We start from the raw sequence: 21,595 nt of genomic DNA, 5'->3' as shown, positions 1-21,595 counted from the left end.
CAGTTACAACGAAAAGTTATAGATATTTGTTCTACTAATTAACCTGACTTACATTTTAGTTAGCTAAGTTTAAGTTTAATTTTATTTTTTAATTTTTAAGACATCAATATTAATTATTTTAATCCGCTTTAATTCATTTTTGTTTTGTTTTGTCTCCTAATAATTGATTAAGTTAAATTTTTCATTGTAATTTAGCTTTAAATATTTATACTTTTAAAGGTTTATATTAACTGACTAGTAATTAATTGTAAATAATTTATAAGAATGACTTTTTACATTTTAATGCATGCTGTGATAACCTGTAAATAGTTGAACATTTACTATGTGACTCATTCCAAAAAAAAGCAAGTTTTAATGTATCTACTGTTGGTTGTTCATTATAAATAAATAAATAAAAAAAAAAAAAATAAATGAAGCACTCCAGGCTGGGGTTTGTGGGCCTAAGAATTCCGAGAAATCTTTTTAAATGAAATTAAAAGGTTTGCATTTTTAACTGCCCGTTTTCACTAACAACAGACTAGGCTATGCTTAAGAAGGTAACCAAAGAAGATTCCTAGGCTTACATTTAACTTTCGCCCATCGATTTTCACTAGGCAACTCAAAGGCATGTTTAGTGTACAGTGGCGTGCATTGGGTTTCTTACCAGGGTATGCATACACCAGGAAAATTGCACAAATTCTCCTCCTATACGAGTCCAAGGTCGCTGACCAACAGCGGCCTCACCCCTTCTTATTCTGAGAGGATACCCATGCTTTGTAGTGGGGCGGTAATGGGTTGCTATTGGTGACAATGACGATCACATACTCCTAGTAACACAAATGATGAGACCAAGCGCAAACTTTTCAAGGAAAAAAAGAGCAGATTTTTCGTTTCACAATCTTAGACCGTGCATTTGAGGTTTTATGGGACGCGGCACCGGCAACGTAAACTTTTAAGCCCCTTATCGGAATGAACTTCGGAGCTTTCTCGAAATTAACCTACAAAGTTGAGAATTTTAGTAGCTTTTATATACAACTTGAGTATTTCTGTGTAGCGAGGGAAGTCTTTAAGGGTGTGCAGAGTACTATGATATGCTATGTATAATATAGATACACCAAAGTCAGGGTGCTGTTATTTTTTTTTGACTTCTGATGTGGGTGGATATAAACACAGCGAAGTAAAAGAACCGGGAACTACATATACACAAATATTTCGGTTTTAGTTCCATGAGAGCTAAGAAAAGACTTAAATTGAAAACATTCAAGTTGGCCCAGTTTATATGGACATTTGAACCGTCAAGTCAGTCTGTTTGTAGTGATTCTACCACCGGTTCGCAAGGCGGATTCCACCGAGAAGAGCCGGCAAGAAACTCAGCAGATTGCTCTTTTTCAATATCATTTTACAGCTTACAATTTTTACAACTTTCTTTCTTGTGAGAGATAAGAGCGGAGCCTGCTTCCAAGCACCCTAGTCCTTCTTGTTAAGAAATTCATCAATCGTATGTCAACCACGGTTTATTAAATATGTTCCAACACATTGTTTAAACTTATGCATAGGTCCTACTAGGTCCAAAATTACCTTGGGAATTATGTTATGAAAGCATATACCAAATCCCACAAATGACTTCTGCACCTTTCGCAAAAGATATGAAGATGACACTAACTTATCACTTAGGTCCATTTCGAGTAAATCGGTTGTTTATATTCAATTTTCGTTTATAAAGAGTTTTTGTCTCAGGTTGTTTATATCTACTTTTCGTTTATAAAGAGTAATCTTTTGCCTTACAAATACTGTATTGTTATAAATATATTGTGAAGCTATCGTAAGCTATATATATAAAAGAAAGTTGTGTTAGTTACACCATTTATAACTCAAGAACGGCTGGAACAATTTTTATTATACCTATTTCATTTTTTGGATTTCTCTTAGTCCGGAATAGGATAATAAGTACTAAAATATAACATCCATAAAAATAAAAATCCGCGGTACGAAGTTTGCCGGGACAGCTAGTGTTTAATAAACTCGTAAATTGATCTTAGATCTAAGATAAAATAATAACTTGATCTAAGGTCTAAAGTAAATGGCTAACCTGACTTGTGGGGTAGAAGAGTTGCGGAACCCTAACTAAAGCGAAATATCGCGGTTCTATTGCCAGAAGCAGTTGCCGCGATCCACTGGGTCGGAAGCAAACAACGGAGGCACTATCGTTCGCCACACCAATAAATATTTGCTTTGTTTTTCCCATGGGGAATTCTGTTTATTGTTTTCCCATTTAAGCCCACTTCAATAAACGGAAAGGGTGTTTTTTTTATATAAAATCTATTAGTGCGCCTTGGCTACAAAATCGAACGACATGCAGTCACGGCAAATGATACTGCAATTACCTCTTCTGTATTTTTTTATATTTTTAATTTTCTTTAAAGGTTTGTTGTTTTTTACTTATAACGTTACAATAAAACTTATTATTAATTTAATTACTGTAAAGGTCATGGTCGCCTGGAATGGTTCCAAAAATTCTGACTGCATTTCCGACATTTGAATCAGCCAGGCTGATTCTGTGCGCAAAAAAAGAGACAGCCTTTATGTGGGGATACCAGATGAGGCAATATAATTCTATAATTAATATACCTATTAAAATAATACAAAAAAAAATATTAATGTAACTCTTATTTTTTTTAATTAATTTTTACCATGATGTTTGACAGTGGGCGGGAGCACCGTGCCAGCGACCTTTTTTTTCTTCCTTAAATATGAGTTATACAGTGCTTAATTTGCTACACTCCGCAAAGCTCGAGAATCTGTGTGGTGTAATTTATAATTTCTTCAATATTTATTCGTAGTGAGATGTTTATCTATGTTTACTTTTAGACTGCATGAGGATTAACTGCGGAAAGTGCGCCATCTAGTCAAAATACTGTGAAACAGTATTGTTACAAATGGCGATATAGGTAGATGGGATAGGAAATCTCACACTACGCACCTTGGGCCCTGTTATGGGTGTAGGGTGGCCAGATCGATTCTTCCTCTTATCGGGATCAATAACCGATTTTTCGGAATTTTAGGGCATTTAGTTGGGAGAAATAAAAAAATAAGTGAATAATATTAATTATACATAATGTATTTAGTAAACAAACATATTTTTGCATAGCACTGTAGATATAAGAAATAAAAACATAGTAGGTATTCGTGACACATAAGATAAGAACCGAATGAGCATGTTTATTGCTTTTGTTCTTGCCATAAGTATTCGTAATTTTTTCTTGTGTGTTGTTTGCAAGTTCCGTTTGACGAAAATGTCAACTTAAAATTATCGAACTTATTTTTCGGGAGATTATTTGCTTTGTCGGGAGTCGGGAGGACATACAAATATTCGGGAGAATCCCGCAAATTCCCAACCGTCTGGCAACCCTATATGGGTGTCTTGTAGTGCTTACTAGCTTTTAGTGTCAGAGCTCGTCTATAAAGTACTAACGCCGTGCTTATTTCTGCCGCGAAGAAATTCAAAATTCTAAATTCTAAAAAAAAATCGGCCATGAAGGCCGATTGGCGCAGTGGGCAGCAACATATGCCGTGGGTTCGATTCCCACAACTGGAAAATGTTTGTGTGACGAACAGGATTGTCTTTCAGTGTCTGATGTTTATATGTATTTTATAAGTATTTATGTTTTTTTTAATTTATCAATTATAACAGTTACATTAAAATGGTTAGTATAAAAGCACCGAAAAAAACCGCAGAGGTTTGTCTTTGGTGCCTATCTGCAACGATTACCTTAGGTGTTATTCAGAAGAATAAAGCCAGTTGTGGGAAAAAACATACTGCTTAATTGTAGAACGATAGAAACTAAGTGAGCCTGTAAATTTTAATTTTAATAGTAGTTGAATAAATGAATATAAACTATACGAGATACAAAAGAGTCCGCCAACCAACCTCGCTAAAAGTATTCTTTGAGTTTACGCTAAATGTTTTTAATATTTACATTTTGGATCGACGTTGAAGGTAGTTCGTTCATGAATCGCGGAACTAAAAAGGCGGTCGTTCGCTCACCGTATGTATTGTTAACGTGTGTATATTATTCATAAAAAAATATTCATTAGTCGATAGCACCCATTACACAAGCTACGCTTACTTTGGGGCTAGATGGCGATGTGTGTATTGTCGTTGTATATTTATTTATTATATTTATAACAGCCTCAGGTTGATAAACTTTTGGTGGCACTTTGCAGGACGACCTTGCATGCCTTGCAAAGTGTTTATCTGCTTATAGGTGATGGTTTTAAAACCAAGTATTTAAAAAGAATATTTATTGGTTTTAGTTATTTGCACACCACTCAGAAAAACGACAGAAAAGAAAAGAACAAACACATGAAGAATGAAGCATAGAATATAATAGTTTATTACAAAACATTAACTTTTTTTGGAACTACCCGTAATTTTTTGTATGTAGCTTTAAAATACTTTACCTACTTATAATTCCGAGCGCTTAACGATGAATACCGGTGTACGGATAAACCCGACTGGGTTTTTGTTACGCCGTAACAGATATTGTTATGTTAACATAAAAAAATGTATATTTTTCATTAAATAATAAATAAATAATAACTTGGCAACTCATACGTTACCTGCGGCCGTTATATTAGGCAAAGCAATGTTTATTATTAAGCACAGCCTGTCTCTCATTAAACATGCATATTGCCCGGCTAATGGAGCGACACTCAGAGATGAGGCGTTTGAACAATAAGCCTTATCCCAGTACAACTTACATTTCAGTAAATAAATAATACTTAATTCAGCTTAAGCACTCTTTTGTTGAAGGAGTGTTCGAGCTGAATTAAATATTATTTAAACTCCAATAAACATGGTTTTATGGAAGGAGCGAACAGATTTTAATAAATAATAATAATAAATATATTACGACAATACACACACCGCCGTCTAGTCCCTAAGTAAGCGTAGCTTGTGTTATGGGTACTAAGATAGCTGATGAATATTTTTATGAATTGTATACATAAATACTTATAATACATATAAACATTCAAACATATACAAACATATAAACCCAGACACTGAAAAACATCCATGTTGATCACACAAACATTTTCCAGTTGTGGGAATCGAACTCACGGCCTTGGACTCAGAAAGCAGGGTCACTGCCCACTGCGCTAATCGGCCGTCAATCATTTTAATCGTACCCAGCACTCTTTACTTTTTGCAAGTGGTGACAAGTGGCTTCGGCTTCCCTTTCGGTGGACCGAGTTTGATCTCCAGCACGCATCTTTAACTTTTTGGAGTAATGTGCGTTTTTTATTTAAGGAATTGTTCTAACGGTGAAGGAAAACATTGTGGGGAAACCTGCATGCCTGGCCTATGTTACATTCTCAAATTCGTGTGTAGTCTACCAATTGTGTTACCTGTGTAATTGTGTTACTCGCCCAGTGTGATTGGTGGACTGTAATGGCCTGATTGTGAATTAATCTTGATCATCATGTTGAAGAACGTGTGGATAGGACTTGGAATAATACTATTTTGCACTCTTTACACTTGACATATAATCGAGCAGAGTTTCCCCCTACAACTACTTGAATGAATCCTTGAGAAGGTAATGCTTCTACTTTTATACGGCTCAAGTACCGTTTACAATGTTAACAACAAAAATAACCAATAATAATATTTTACGATATTAGTTTCCGGTAAGTTATTTCACAAAATATATCGTTATTATTCTATTTGAAAAACATTAAATATTTACACAAGTATTATTACGAATTATATAAAGCAAAATAGAACTATTTAATCAATTCTGTATTAATGAATCTTGTAGTGACGTCACAACATGTTTATGGCGTAGCGCAGGTATCAACCAGGGGGAGCAACCGCTTACATTCATCAATTGCTGGTTTCCTAACGGTGTAGGAAAATATCATTAGGACACCTGCATGCCTGAGGGCTATGCACAATGTTCTCCAAGTCGTGTGAAGTCTACGAATGCCCATTTGGCCAGCGTGGTCGAATATGGCATAAGCCTTTTTCCGAGAAGAGATACTGCTGTAGACTGTTAATGAAGATGATGATGACGATAAATATTCTTGGCACAGTAGAAGAATCTGCAACGAGAGATGCTGAAGTTAGTTCCAAGATGAGTGCTTGATAGGGCAGGTGGTTCCATGATCTCTTACCGCGAGTCGTTAAATAAATTAGTAAATTCGGGACTCGCGAAATTCTTTGAGTCTGGCGCAAATACCGACAGCGATGAGAAGTCACCCAAGGTGAAACGAGGCCGCACGAAGAGAATCGACGTACCTCTCAACACTATAAAGCTGTGAGAAAATTAAAGAAACAGATATACTTACTGTAGCTTCACAATATATTTTTATAGTAGGTATTTGAAATCAAAATATTAATTTTTATAAACAAAAAGTGGATATAGACAATCGACTTATAAGAAATGGTCATAAATTAGTGTCATCTGCATATCGTCTGCAATACAGAGGTCATATTTCGTGGGATTGAGTATACACTTTTATAATATGATTGTTATGGTAATTTTGGACCTATAAATGTATAAATTTTAAGAATGTGTTAAGACACATTTATTACAGCGAGGTTACTGTACTGATGAATTTCTTAACGACAAGGTTGCTTGGAAGCATCCGGCTCCGTTTTCATCTCTCTCAAAATAGGAAAATGTAAAATGTAAATTTTTGATGTTGAGTTTCTTGTCGGCTTCCTCTCGGTAGAATCTGCCTTGCTGCAATCAGTCACTACAACCAGACTGACTTGACGTTTTAAAAGTTCTTTTAACCTAGGCCTACTAGAAATAAATGAACTTTGTATGTTGAATCCTTGAAGCGGTGATAGCTCAGTCGGTAGGACTTCGACTTCACTTTCGTGGGACCGAGTTCGAATCCCAGCACGCCACCACTTTTCAAAGTTATGTGCGTTTAAAACAATTCAAATATCACTTGCTACACCGGTGAAGGAAACCTGCATGCCTGAGTGTTCTAAATAATGTTTTCAAAGGTGTGTGGAGTCCACCAATCCGCTCTGGTGCAGCGTGGTGGACTACGACCTTAAGCCCTTCTCATTGTGGGAGGAGACCGGTGATGGGTTGATATGATGATGATGCTGAATATTCCCCTCGCCTAGTTTCGAACTACTACGCGAGCAGTGTTTGGCGTTTTAAACAAAGCAGTACTGCATACCTACTTATAACATATAGTTGGCATGACGTAATAATGAGCACCAAATTTGCATGATGAGGCCGCAGCCCGGTTTAAATAACATTTATCGGTGCATTTAGAGGATTTAGGTGAAATCTGCTGGAGTTAGAAACGGGGTGTTTATTCAAATTGTGCTATTCTCATCTCAGAATGAGTGGGAGTATAAGCAGTAGTCTACCAGGCTGGCCAAATGAGAATCGGCAGTCTTCACATGCCTTTGAAAACACTATGAAATCTGTGGTTGACTACGGCCTAAACACTTCTCATTCTAAAAACTGTGCTAATAATAATCTTTAATTACAGACATTACATCTTTTTTAATAAATAAATAAATAAATAAATATACTACGACAACACACACATCACAATCTAGCCCCAAAGTAAGCGTAGCTTGTGTTATGGTTACTAAGATGACTGATGAATATTTTTATGAATAATATACATATAAACAGCCAGACACTGAAAAACACTTATGTTCATCACACAAACATTTTTCCAGTTGTGGGAATCGAACCCACGGCCTTGGACTCAGAAAGCAGGGTCGCTGCCCACTGCGCCAGTCGGCCGTCGGCTTGGATGAATTGTCTGTAAATAAAGATAAAAAAATATAAATGTTTATAAAGAATATGAGACGTTTTAACTCAGGGGTAATTCTGTTTTCGCCGCTGCCTTAACCTTGGTCGTAATCGGGATTTATCGTAACAACGGGCTCCCGGCTCCAATAACTTATGCCATTGCATTATCCCCATGTTGAGCAATCTTTTAGATAACCATTAGTTGTGTGCAAGGTTAACTTGCCTTCCTTCATAATCAGTTAAAGTACGTTCAATTACTCCCTGCAGTAGCTTTTAGAAAATGAGGTTAGAAAAAAGCAAATTGCCTCGTTACAGATTTGTCCAATTTACCAGTACATGTTTCCATTCGCTCGCGTGACCCTCGCCTCGCCTGGAAACTATAGAGTTGGGTAACTTTTATCTATAATTCGATAATAAGGCTGAAATACACTTACGAGCGAACTTACCTACACTTGGAGAAAATATCTAAAGTATACGACAACATTTGAACCTGCGACACTGAGTCAATCGCGGTCTTTTTTTCTTAAGGTTCTTAATAATAATAATTATAAAATATTTATTTTAGACGTGCTCCATAATATGTTAGTAATAGATCTTGACCTCTGTACTCGTATCATAAACTTGAAAATAACTTAAAACTTACTAGAGCCCTCCCTGGCACCTTGTCCCAGCAACACCAGAGTGATCTATCCAGCCTGCAGACGAATGTACTGAGAAGGGTTGGTGCTGCTCAAAACAGGGCAATTTAATTTGAGACACATAATTTAGTCTCGGAACTCTTAAGTCTGAGTAAAGTACATTCTATAGATTTCAGCTAAGCAACTGTTTGTTTTAAGCTTTTAAACTCCCGAAAAGCTGAAATAATTTTAATATCTTTATTAGAATGGAAAAAGGAATAGTATAAGTTCGTATCAAATATTTACTTGTACCTACTAAATGGCTGTTTGTTCTTTTTCAAAATTCAAAATCCATATATTTCAAGTAGGCCTAGTTTATGAGCTTTTTTGAAACGTCAAGACAGTCTGTTTATCGTGACTCTTTCTCAGAAGAAGACGTCAGAAGACTTTGACTTAGATTTTTTTGTGTGATTGGAATAACACCTTAACTATGTGGGAAAATTCGTCTCGTTTGTAAATACAAATTAAGAAGGCATATAATTTTTTAAATGAAATGAACTTCATGTACTTGAAATGCGTTCATGTGATGAGGTAGCATTCTGCATAGGTCAACTGTACCTGCTCAAACAGCAAGTATTTTTTGTAGTAAAATATCGTTACAATAGAGGAGAGATAAAAAAAATATATACCACACAGTTTTGTCTGCTTGTTGAACGTGACATGAAATTTTTCCTCATACAATATTTTCATTGTTAGATTCTAAGTTTTCTCATTAAAAAAATTGATTTCAAATTGGTAAAATACACAAAATTCTGTAAAAAATATCGATATTTACTCTCACCCCTACACAGTACACATTCGTAGGCAAGTGTGTCAATCAAAAACATCATACAGTAGTCTATGGCAGAGGTATGCAAACTTTTTGTTTCTCGTTTCTATTTTAACGTACAAAATTCACGTGAATGCTATGGAAAAAGACATTGATTAAATAGGGAAAAAGGTGTCAATTAATTCATGTTTTTTCGTTTTAAATTAAATTACTCTTACACTACTAATAATCATTGTGAATGTGTGCTTTAAGCTACATCCTTTTAAAATATAATAATAATAGAAGCGGTGGATAAGTTCTACCCAGTGGGCAGTGGGTAAAACTTTGACTGCACTTTCGGGGGGCCGAATTCGAATCCCAGCACCTCTAACTTTTCTAAGTTATGTGCGTTTTTTAAGCAATTAAAATATCACTTGCTTTAACGATGAAGGAAAACATCGTGAGGAAACCTGCATGCCTGAGAGTTGTACATAATGTTCGCAAAGTTGTTTTGAGTACACCAATCCGCACTGGGCCAGTGTGGTGGACTGCGGCCTTAACCCTTTCTCATTGTTATGGTTTGGTATGATGATGATGGATCATAGAGTCTAATTGTATCGTAGGGAACGAAAAACAATCTGTATCTAAAATAATCGTTCGCACACCTGCGTTTGCACGGCATGGTGGGTCTCAGCTCTATAACCCTCACTTTTGAGTACAGGAAGCCTGATCCCAACATTGGGACGCTGATGATGTTAATCTGAAACCGATTAATGCTATGATCGTTCCGTGAACGGTCAGTTTAAACTCACTTAACTCTCACGTTTAACGAGTTAGGCAAATTGCGCTAACTTTGTCTAGCGGGTTCAGTTATCACTAGTAAAAGTTAAGCTTGTTGAAACAGTTGACCTAATGGCTGGTCTGATCAAATAGAATTTTGACCTAACAAACTACGGAATCTGATGGCCTTATTTGAATTGCGAGTTAAGTCTTTGAAGCGAAATATGAGACATATTTTGCGTACTTTATTTACTACTAGCTGTTTTTATTTTATATTTATGGCCCAAGCAGATGGCGCACCTGATGGTTAGTGGCCTATAAAAGTAGCAGAACATCACAGGGCATGCAAGCAGCACGTCCTGCAACATGCCGACCTGTGTCCATCACAAACAAATATCCACACTTTCACATTTATAATTTTAGTAGGATAGTAGGATTAGAAGGATAATATAAATATGGGTGGTTTTAAGAAAGTTATTAATAACTAAAGGCATGGCAAATGTATATCAGGCTAAACAAACTATGTTTCTGCAAAACATACTTTATCTTTTTTGTTGCCACTTTTGTACCTTATTTGCACGTTGGAAAGCAAAGTTGTATGTTTGTAGTAACTCTACCACCGGTTCGGAATGCGGGTTCTACCGCCTGCGGATTGTTAATTTGCGAGGAACTCTTGCAACTTTTCGCTACTGGAACTTTTTCTTTACCGGTGCACATAAAGACGCCGCTTTTTCAAAAACCAAAACAAATGAGAATGGGATGTTGTAGCAAGTAGTTGAGAATAATAATAAGACATTCGTAGGAGCTTTATGAGGCAAATAGATTTGGCAATTTAAGAGTATTCCCCCGCTATTTATATATCTTTAAGTAGTAGTAGAACTGTTTGTGACCGTCGTCCGGGGAAGTACTCTCGCTCTATGGTCGTTCCTTCAATACTACTACATTTTGCAGGATGTTTTCCCTGCATGCCCTGCGAATTGTTGCTCTGCTTATCCAATTGTCACGATGAAAAAAGGCTTCGTTGGACCTCTGTACTTCAGCATCATCACAAATAGCATACAACAGTCCACTATGACTGTAGGATATATATATATATATATACTAGCTATTGCCCGCGACTTCGTCTGCGTTTGATTTTGATTTCTAATGTAGCATTCAATTTAGTTGTAGTTTTAAAACATATAAAGTATTCAGTATCGCTAAGCCTTAATTGAGGGGTTTGCTGCTGTCCGCTGAGGAGTTCTGTCCTCAATCTCCAACCACATCAATCAGATCTACACAAAGTTTGGGCAAAATTAAACACTTATTATAACCTCTATAGTACAAAAATAATTATTTAAATCGGTTATAATTTGTCGGAGCTATGGTGTAAAATCATCAAATACTTTCATCCCCTCTCCCAAATGATAACAGCTTAATGTCGGAATAAAAAGTATCCTATATTAATTCTAACACTTCCAAGAATATGTGTACGATCCTCATGAAAAGTTTCATGAGGATCGGTTAAGTAGTTTTTGCGTAAAAGCGTAACAAACAAACTTATATTCACATTTATAATATTACTAGGGATAGGGATAGGGATAGGGATGTATGGCCTTAAAGATAGAGTGACTATGGGCAAAATTACAAGCTGGACAGACGGGTTGACGGGATCACAATAATTCATTATTTAAAATATTGAACACAAAGTTAGGTACTCTTACTTAAATTTTAACCGTAATTATAACATTACTTAAACTATATTATATTCATCTTGGCTTGAGATACAGGTTCTACCTAGTTCAAGCATCAGTCCCCAAATTATAAATGTGTAACAAAATAGCCCGTAAGCAACATTATATTGTACTTACTTATACTTATAAGTAATGTGGAGAAATAAATAAATCATTCATTCATTCAAAATAGAAGTAGCATGATATAGTCTATAGAGTACACCAAAATGCCCCTTCCCCGCACCTCACCCTGGCGTGTACCTAGGAAGCTACTCGAATAAGCATAAATTATTTTTAGTTACGTTCAAGACCCGGTGCGCGAAGCACGAGCCATATAGGTCCGTGCTACTTTCGAATTCGTACTTACAAAACCCGAACGATATTACTGTCATTTATTAAAACTGAACACGGACTCTCATTGAAGAAACTTTCCCGACAGTATTTATTTATTAGGAAACAATGCATACAATTATTTTAAATAATAACTTTTGATATATGGACACATTTAACAATTGTTTTATTTTGTTTATTTTGTGCACACTCCGCTTAAAGGCTAACCCAGCGTGTATAACATTGAAAAACACTCTTTGTTTAAATCTTAAAACTAAATATGTACTGACATAACAAACAACGATAAAGATAAAAGCTATGATTTAGTAATTTAAAGAAAAATTTAACCTCTTTTTGAAAAATATCCAAGCTGTTAATCAAATTGTATTAGGTGACATTTTTCGGACAGGCGTGAGAATCTGCCTTATTTATTAATAATAATAAATAAATAAATACACTAGAACAATACACACATCTCCATCTAGCCCCAAAGATAAAGTACACATAATGGCTACTAAGATAACTGATGAATATAACTTGTAATATACAGATAAACACCTGTGGGTGTTGACCACACCACTGAATAACATTCATGTTCATCACACAAACATTTTCCAGTTGTGGGAATCGAGCCCACGGCCTTGGACTCAGAAAGCAGGTTCGCTAGCCACTGCGCCAATCGGCCGTCAAGATTTGAGCCGTATATATATTTCCCATAGCCGCCAAGAAATATCCTGTTAAAAAAATTGTAAAATCCCATTTTAATATATCATAAGCTCTAACTTTAACGCTAAACACTTTGACGGCCGACTGGCGCAGTGGGCAGCGACCCTGCTTTCTGAGTCCAAGGCCGTGGGTTCGATTCCCACAACTGGAAAATGTTTGTGTGATGAGCATTAAGTGTTTTTCAGTGTCTGGGTGTTTATATGTATTTTCTAAGTATTTATGTATATATAATTCATAAAAATATTCATCAGTCATCTTAGTACCCATAACACAAGCTACGCTTACTTTGGGGCTAGGTGGCGATGTGTGTATTGTCGTAGTATATTTATTTATTTATTTATTTATTTATTTAAACATTAATTTGTCTGAGATGGTGATAACAAAAAAACCCGGCTTCATTTGTCGCGGGCTCTCTTTAGAAGCCTTCTTAGGCGTTTCGAACTCTCCTAGCTTTAGTTTTAAGTTAAAGAATACAATTATCACCTTACATTAACGGTAACATGTTATATGAATGAACGCTTCATAAGTACCTGTGATAAGGTCTACATGAATAAAAAAATTGTGAATTTGAATTTTCCTTGTACGACACCCTCTAAATGAAGTGACAATCATAATCATATTTATCTAGTCTAGTTAACAAGTGCTTTTGGACTAACTTTTTTCAGCAGTCTCCGAAAATTATGATCGCGGTGTCATTCGCTTTGGAATGACATCTAGATGATTTTTGAAAATATAAATAAAGATTTTTCAAAACTGAAAAAAGGATAAAAAAATAGGATAAAATTTCCTAAAAAATATTTTTAATTTTCAGAATATCATTTTGAGAATATTTATAATTTTCCCAAAGAAATGAAAATACGGCTGAAAAAGGGTACTCTGGCTTGGGCAAGCTGCGCCCACTTTGGACACTCTAACAATAAAAATGATTTAAACATACTAAATATGAAAATAAAATATTTTAAAAAATGCAGACACTAACTGAACAGATGAATAGACAATAATCCGCTTGAAAAAGATCATAATTTTCGGAGACTGCTGGAAATAGTTGGTCAAAAAAGCACTTGTTGGTGAGACTAATATACAGACTATCCTTATTATATAGATATTAGTACAAATCTGCAGTAGAGGAGTTAAAAACAAAACATTTCCTGCCACTGCAAATGGCCGGCGGCGTATTGTGCAGTCTTAATTGTGGTGAAAAGCTATTAATGCTCGCAAAAACTTCACTAAGCGAAGTGCGGAATTTATCTCTAATAAGTTTAATTAATTTGCAAAAGCGCTATCTTTTTCGATAACTAAGCAGGTGTTTTTAATAGGCTAGAGCGGGGATTAAAGAGTATCATTTATATCACTTGATCTGAAGAAATCAATCAAAAATTCTTTAGTCAAATAAGCCTATACCAGACACCTACATATTTATTTCATTATTGTGAGTTACAGAATGATAATTCATATGGACATGTCACTTACCTATTGTTACGGATGTGATTTGTAAAAATTACGTAAGAATAAAACAATGAGGCTATTATTTCATTATAATGTGTGATCGCCATCGTCACATCAATACATTACCGGACCACGGTGAGACATCGTAGTCCACCACGCTGGCCCAGTGCGGATTGGTGGACTCCGCACACCTTTCAGAGCATTATGCAGAACTTTCAAGCGTGCAGGCTTCCTCGTGTTGTTTACCTTCACCCTTGAAGCAAGTGATATTTTAATTACTTACACATAACTTAGAGAAGTTAGAGGCGCGTGCTGGGATTCGAATTCGGGCCCCCGAAAGTGAAGTCGTGCACTAATGTGCTATCACCGCTTCTTTATAATGCGTAATTTTAAAAAATGATAAAATATTTTAACATTTCGAAGCTTTAAAACATTTAACGAATCTTAACACAATATTCCAAGATGTTATAAAATTTTCAGTTTTTAACCTTAATTTAGGATAAGTATGATGATGAAATTCCCTAACCGACCCGAGCGGGAATCGAACCTAAGAAGTAAAAAAGATCTCTGATGATAAACGACGACACATTACTCGTATATTAATCGTGAAAAAGAGGCCCGAGTTGATTTACTTCTGCCGATCAGATGACCGGGGAAAAATGTAAGAAAGCAATAGCCGAAATAAGACTGATTTACGAGGAAACCGGGCGAAGTTCAATCCGCCTTTGCGTATTAATGTGTATTTTGTTCATTTTATTAGTGCCTTTTTGGTCCAAGCATGTATGCATGAGTGTGTGTGTTTGTTTGTGGCATCGTAGGTCTCAAACGGATAAACCTATTTTGGTTTTTTTTTTGTTTGAAAAGTAAATTAAATTGAAGTGTTCTTAGCTATATTTTATGGATATCCATCGAAAATAGCCGAGATCGAGCGGAAGAAGAATTATTTAAATCTGTTAACATTTTACGGAGTTATTGTGTAAAGTTGTCAAACACTTTCATCCCCACAGGGATTTAGCTGAATTTTGGGATAAAAAGTATCCTTTGCCCTACCTCTTAGTTAAAGCTAAAATCGTGCAAATTTTCATTTGAATTTATTCAGTACTTACAGCGAGATGCGCGGCCCAGATGACGACGAGACGCGAATGAAAACCAAAATTTTGAATTTGAATTTGAATTTATAAATGCACTTATTTACGTCTTACTCACATTAGAGGGAAGCTTTTTAATAATTAAAATATTTTGTTTCAAAATATTTTTCTACGAGAGCAATACAAATTAAATAAAAAATGTTGAAAGTCGGGGGGTTTTTAATTTGTATTTATATTACTAAATATTTTTTCTGATATTCCTAAGAGCGGAAGTCGTGTGACAGGTTCCCATAAATCACTAATACAATACAATACATACTATCACAAATTCCAAATCCAAACTGGAAAAACTCCCTCACAATGGGTACCAAGAAAGGGCTAGACTAGTAGAATAATGTACATATGCTGAAAGTGGGGGGCTTTTAATTTTTAATTAACATACAACGTGCAACAGAATTACGAAATAATATTGGAGGATTCAAATTTATATTTCATAAGGAAACACCCAGCAAAAATATTAAATCAAAAGAAGCATATTTATTTTTCCATACAAATGAATTAAAAACATTATACGTGTTTACTACGTGTTTACTACGTGTTTACTAAAAGACCGAGACGCCCATAGTACCCACGTTACGCGACGCGTACCTAATAAAGTGACAGAAGTCACATGATTTTAATTTTGTATGTGATGTAAGGGATGTACCTGATTTACTCAACAACTATTCGGTTTTCGGTTACACGGATAAGTCTCAGAGACAGTACATAATGTACCTCTAAAGCCTGTGAAGTATTATTTCGGTTTACATTCACACGTTGTGTTGTAAATGTAAACCGACAACAACTTTTCGGTTTTCGGTTACACGGATAAGTCTCAGAGACAGTACATAATGTACCTCTAAAGCCTGTGAAGTATTATTTCGGTTTACATTCACACGTTGTGTTGTAAATGTACACCGACAACAACTTTTCGGTTTTCGGTTACACGGATAAGTCTCAGAGACAGTACATAATGTACCTCTAAAGCCCGTGAAGTATTATTTCGGTTTACATTTACACGTTGTGTTGTAAATATTTTTCCCTATACTCCTAAGAGCGGACGTCGTGTGACAAGCTCCCATAAATCAGCCTATCACAATAAATATTGAGTTATAGTCAGTTATCAGCCGCGATCCGCATCGCCTTATTTGCGATACGGTTTTATTATATTTTGATGCCCTCCACTTTGCCTGATTATGATTTATAGCCCTGTTGACGTCTTCCCGCGTTGGGTTCAGTTTAACTACGGATCACGAGGACCTATGCTCGAATCCTGGGTCGGACCAATCATCATCATAACATCAATCCATTACCGACCCACTACAGCACGAGTCTCCTCCCACAATGAGAAAGGGTTAAGGCCACCACGCTGGCCCATCGGTACGCACTGGCGGATTGGTGGACACAACACTTTTTAGAACATTATGTAGAACTCTCAGGCATGCAGGTTTCCTCACGATGTTTTTCTTCACAGTTGAAGCAAGTCATATTTTAATAACTCAATGAAAACGTACTTAACTTAGAAAAGTTATAGCTGCGTGCCTCGAACTCGGCTCCCCGAAGGTGAAGTCTAGCTTCTATGCAATACGCTATGACCGCTTCAATACCGTAGGTCAGACCAATACTTATTAGGTATTGGGTTCTTCGCTTAGAAAATTCTCAGTACCAGCTTGTAGTGAGGAAAATGGCGGTGTCAACCCCCGTGCCTTGGAGAGCACGTAAAGCCGTCGTTCTCGGTTATTATAGCTAACTTGTGATAATACTTTTTTCTCTTTTCTTTTCTTTTCTTGGGCCTGGCTCCGTACTTGGTTGGCCGATGATGTGGCTTCTCTTGATAATACTCGGAAGCATACTAGCAATACGTGCTTTGAAAAAACAATACATATCAAGATGATAGATTCGAAGTCGGATAGAGAAGAAACTCTGACAGATATACTCTTCAGACCTCTGTCTGAGTATGCCGCGTACAAGAGTTCAGGGCAGAGTTCAAATCTAGGCGAGTTACGCCTAGATTTGAACTCTTGATCGCGACCAAAATTAATGGTAGTTAACGGTACATTCAAAGATAGTGTATTCAGTATTAAAAGATTAAGTCAAAACAAGTCAACAGTCAGTTTCTTTATTCAAATTGGCTCATATATGACACTTTTGATGCGTTGATTATGTACAAAATGTATACATAGCAGTGAGTAGTGATGGCGATAACTGCATTCGTTAACTTAAAACTATGACTACGAGGGTTCCAAATACGCCCTAGTACGGTGTTATTTTTGTTATCACCATCTCACATTGTAATTTGAAAATATTAGGAAGTAACCTGGTTAGAACATAGAACATAGACCAAGCTTTTTTATCTGTGATAGATAAGAGATATAGGAATAGGCGTCGGTCCCGGTTATAATAGCTAACTTGTGATAATACTCGTCAAAGCCCACAAATCTGCATTGGACCAGTGTGGTGGATCTATGCTCTAAAGATATCCTTTTTAAGGCAATTTTGACGGCCGATTGGCGCAGTGTGCAGCGACCCTGCTTTCTGAGCCCAAGGCCGTGGGTTCGATTCCCACTACTGGAAAATGTTTGTGTGATGAGCATAAATGTTTTTGTGTCTGGGTGTTTATGTGTATTTTCGAAGTATTTATGTATATAATTCATAAAAATACTTATCTTAGTACCCATAACACAAGCTATGGCTTACTTTGGGGCTTACTTTGGGGCTAGATGGCGATGTGTTGATTGTATTTTTTATATTTATTTATTTATTTAATTAACAGGCTAAGGGTGACGACTTCTCTGGCACAGTAGTAACAGCTGTGATCTGTAAGTGAAAGGCCCCATTCGGTACTCGATGGGGTCTAATTTTAGTTATAAAGGATGCATGTGTGTATTGTAACCTAGTGGTTAAAATGTTTAACAACGGCTCAGGAGGTACTGAGTTCGCTGTTTCACGTTAGATCATTTGTGAAGTTCTCTGGTGGTGAGGGTATCTGATCTGGTTTTGGTGAGAGGCTTCGGCCGTGGCTAGTTACCACCACACTTATAAAAAATTTCTAGTATGGTGCTGCTTAGAAACGGGTTAGGGGTACGGGTTTAAAATAATTGCAATACCATGAACTGGTGGGCCCGCTACTCTGTTAAACAATCGTAAGGTGGGATGACTGACCTTGACTTCACCAAGGTCTAATAAAACGTCATAATGTCCATGATTCGTGAAACGTCTAAAAATAAAAGACTAAAGTTTCAATTTAACAAACCAACAATAAAAACAGAATGAACGTATAAAAATAAAATTCTAGAGAATTACTTCATTTTTGCAAGTTCAAACAAATTCACAGCTCTAGAAATAATATTTATGAAAGACTTAAAAAATTCACGTTAAAATTTTCCGTAACCTTTTTTCGCGGCTACAAATAATTACAACATTTTCAGCCCAAAAGTATACAGATTATGATAATGCTGTTTGGGGTAAACGTAGCGTGGAAGGGACACTTAAGGGTTGGGTTTTTAAGACTTTCTGTTTTTCGAGTAGTTTAACCCGTTTCTCATCGGCTTATTATTCCACTACGGGAGGGTATCTGTTTATGAGAGAATTAAAGTTCTAGTTTAATCTCGCCCCTACTAGTGATAAATGGCGTATCGATTAAAAACAAACATGTGTGTACTTATGTACAAGCCTTAGAATTTATACTTCTATGGCATAACAAGGTAAAAACTTTTCAAACATTTTATCTTTCGCCTTATATACGTTTGTAGAAATAACGACACTAACAATAGAAAAAGGGTATTTAATACATTGAAAGTTTAATAATAACGCATTATCTAGTTATCTCATTATAGGACAACCAAGTTTCAATCAACATTAAAATTTGAGATTTTTGTACAATTGATTCGATGAAATCACCGGAATGAGCCCGCAGACTTTGACAATAGAAAGTGTACACCGTCAAACCTTTTTAAAAAAACTAAAATTTTGAACATAGTTTACTTTAGGGTGTCGGTTTTTTGGTGACGGTGTGCGCGCGCATCGCAAAAATTTACACTCATCATTTTTTTCTAACGCGCCAAAAGAAGTATAAGAAATTAGGGTTTGCATTGCCCAAAATTTTTTTCAGACTAAGATAAAACTTAAATTTGTTTAATTACACCGTTACTTAATTTTCTCCAAAATATTTATTCATTTTAATATGTATTATGCTCTAAAGCTCTCATTTTAATACAATACTTATTCAAATGAATAAATATTTTGCAGAAAATTTGTTTCGTATAACACAAACTTTATATCTTGTAAAATGGCCATCGCTACGCAAAATACGCTACGACTTAAAAATTTCCTCCTCCTTTCAAAGTTTAAGTTATTAATGAAGTTACAAAAGTGTCTATTTTAGAAACTTTACCGTTAAAATCTGATTATAAACTTGCATAGTTAATAGTTTCCTTTGTTCGCAGATTGGGTGCACGGCTACGATGAAATGAAAATGGAGCTACAAAACTAGAACAACCTCGAGCTTTTTCTGCTTAAGCAAAAAAAATGGCAAAAAACATTTGACTAAAGACGTAAGAGCCCGAGGAAATATGACGAATGTGAAATTAAAGCTAATGTTCTACCTACTGAACGCACTATTATCGGCGGATTTAGTACATTCCAGGCCGTATTCAGATTTCAATTCAACAGATAGAGTATCGAGTTTTTCTAATCGCAGTCGATTTAACATACCAGTAGATTCTAATTCTGATACTCTCATAGTAGCAAATGAGGATGAAACGCCGGAAGAAACTCATAAAAACTCACAAACTAACATGGAAGCTATAGTGACCGCTGAGCAGGATAGAGATGAGGCGTTCTCGAGAAATAACAAACAAGACCAAATTAGCATACTAGAAATACCGAACAACGAAGCGGGTGCTTTCGAAAAACAATTAAACATATCAAGTCCTTTACTAGAAGAGATGATAGATTCGGAGTCGGATAGAGAAGAAACTCTGACAGATATACTCTTCAGACCTCAATCTGAGTTTGTTAGCTCGCCTAGATTTGAATTCTTGATCGCGGCCAAAATTAATGGCAGTGAAAACGGTACATTCAAAGATAGTGCATTCAGTATTAATAATTTAGATAAGAGATATAGGAATAGCACGGATGTTTTGAGGAAAGTTGACTATGTTGAGTTGGTTGAGGTTCTGAAGCCTTCGAATACCAATGAAAATAAGAGTGCATATAATCTAGCCAATATAACAGCTCATAATGTTGAAAATGATGTGGCTCCAGACACAAGTGAGTAGACACTCTTCCAACTGTCTTTTTAAATTGTAGAACTATTTGTTCAAACTTATTTTTATATTTTATTAGATCATTAAACTGGTAACAATCAATGAAATTATCATGAGAATATCATAAATAAAAGATAAATACACGAGAAACCTCTAGAAGGTTTCAATCTCCTGTCTTTCTCTTGCACACAGCACAGCATGCTTAATTAAAATAATCTAAAATCTATTCAATTAACAAAGCAAAATTTAAAACTGAATACCTGCAATAGTATACAAAGAAAAAGGATGATAAAAAGTAAAACAAAATATTTATTTTCCATAAATTTAAGTTATGTAAGTACATGTTTGACATGTTTTTTGAATGAGGTCAAAGAACTACTAAAGATGTCACAGTTGTTTCTCTGACACTATTGTAACTTATAGTAGTAACTTATCTATTGTTATTGCTTTTCCTACATATTAAAAAAAAACCAGTGTGCAATTCACACATGGCAGAAGTGAAACTTCTGAAAAGTAGCCTACGACAGATTGATATCGAGTATTAGAAGTATAAGAAAAATATAAGGTTAATTATTTTTACCAAGCTTAAACATTATTCAATATTTTAGTGTAAAGAACAAAACAAAATGTGTGATGTATTGCATCTTATTTTCTCCTATACATTTAGTGTTTGTTTCTTTATCTACCAGATTCCATGGTAACATACATTTATGTGTTTCTTTTTTATCGTGACGTATTTTCAAATCACTACGATTTTAAAGAAGTCTCACTTCAAAAAGATCAAATCTGTCATACCGTTTCTGAGTTTTACGGAGACCAGGGAAAACAATTAATTGTTATAGATAGATAACATAAGATAGATTAGGAATTCGCAAGTTATGACAAGCATTATAATATGCAAACGATATTACGCGAATATCCCAAATGCGGGACATTTCCCGGCAAGAATTCGAGAATTTGTTTCATCAAATATGTATTCCAACATACTGGCCATAAATAAGGGCGGGTAT

General features: G+C 35.6%; 1 protein-coding gene across 1 annotated transcript in view; it reads left to right on the top strand.

Moving 5' to 3' along the window:
* LOC120628748 overlaps positions 1–21,595 on the top strand; it is an 88,602-nt gene that overhangs the window by 14,479 nt on the left and 52,528 nt on the right. Inside the window, exon 2 of the mRNA XM_039897354.1 lies at positions 19,764–20,589. Within this exon, the coding sequence (XP_039753288.1) occupies positions 19,890–20,589 (700 nt within the window). The 5' untranslated portion in view covers positions 19,764–19,889. The remainder of the gene's footprint in view (positions 1–19,763; positions 20,590–21,595) is intronic.

Source organism: Pararge aegeria, chromosome 13 (genome assembly GCF_905163445.1).
Source record: "Pararge aegeria chromosome 13, ilParAegt1.1, whole genome shotgun sequence".
Taxonomy (NCBI): domain Eukaryota; kingdom Metazoa; phylum Arthropoda; class Insecta; order Lepidoptera; family Nymphalidae; genus Pararge; species Pararge aegeria.
Note: the sequence above shows the minus strand (reverse complement) of the source record. Positions and strands in the feature narration are given on the sequence as shown.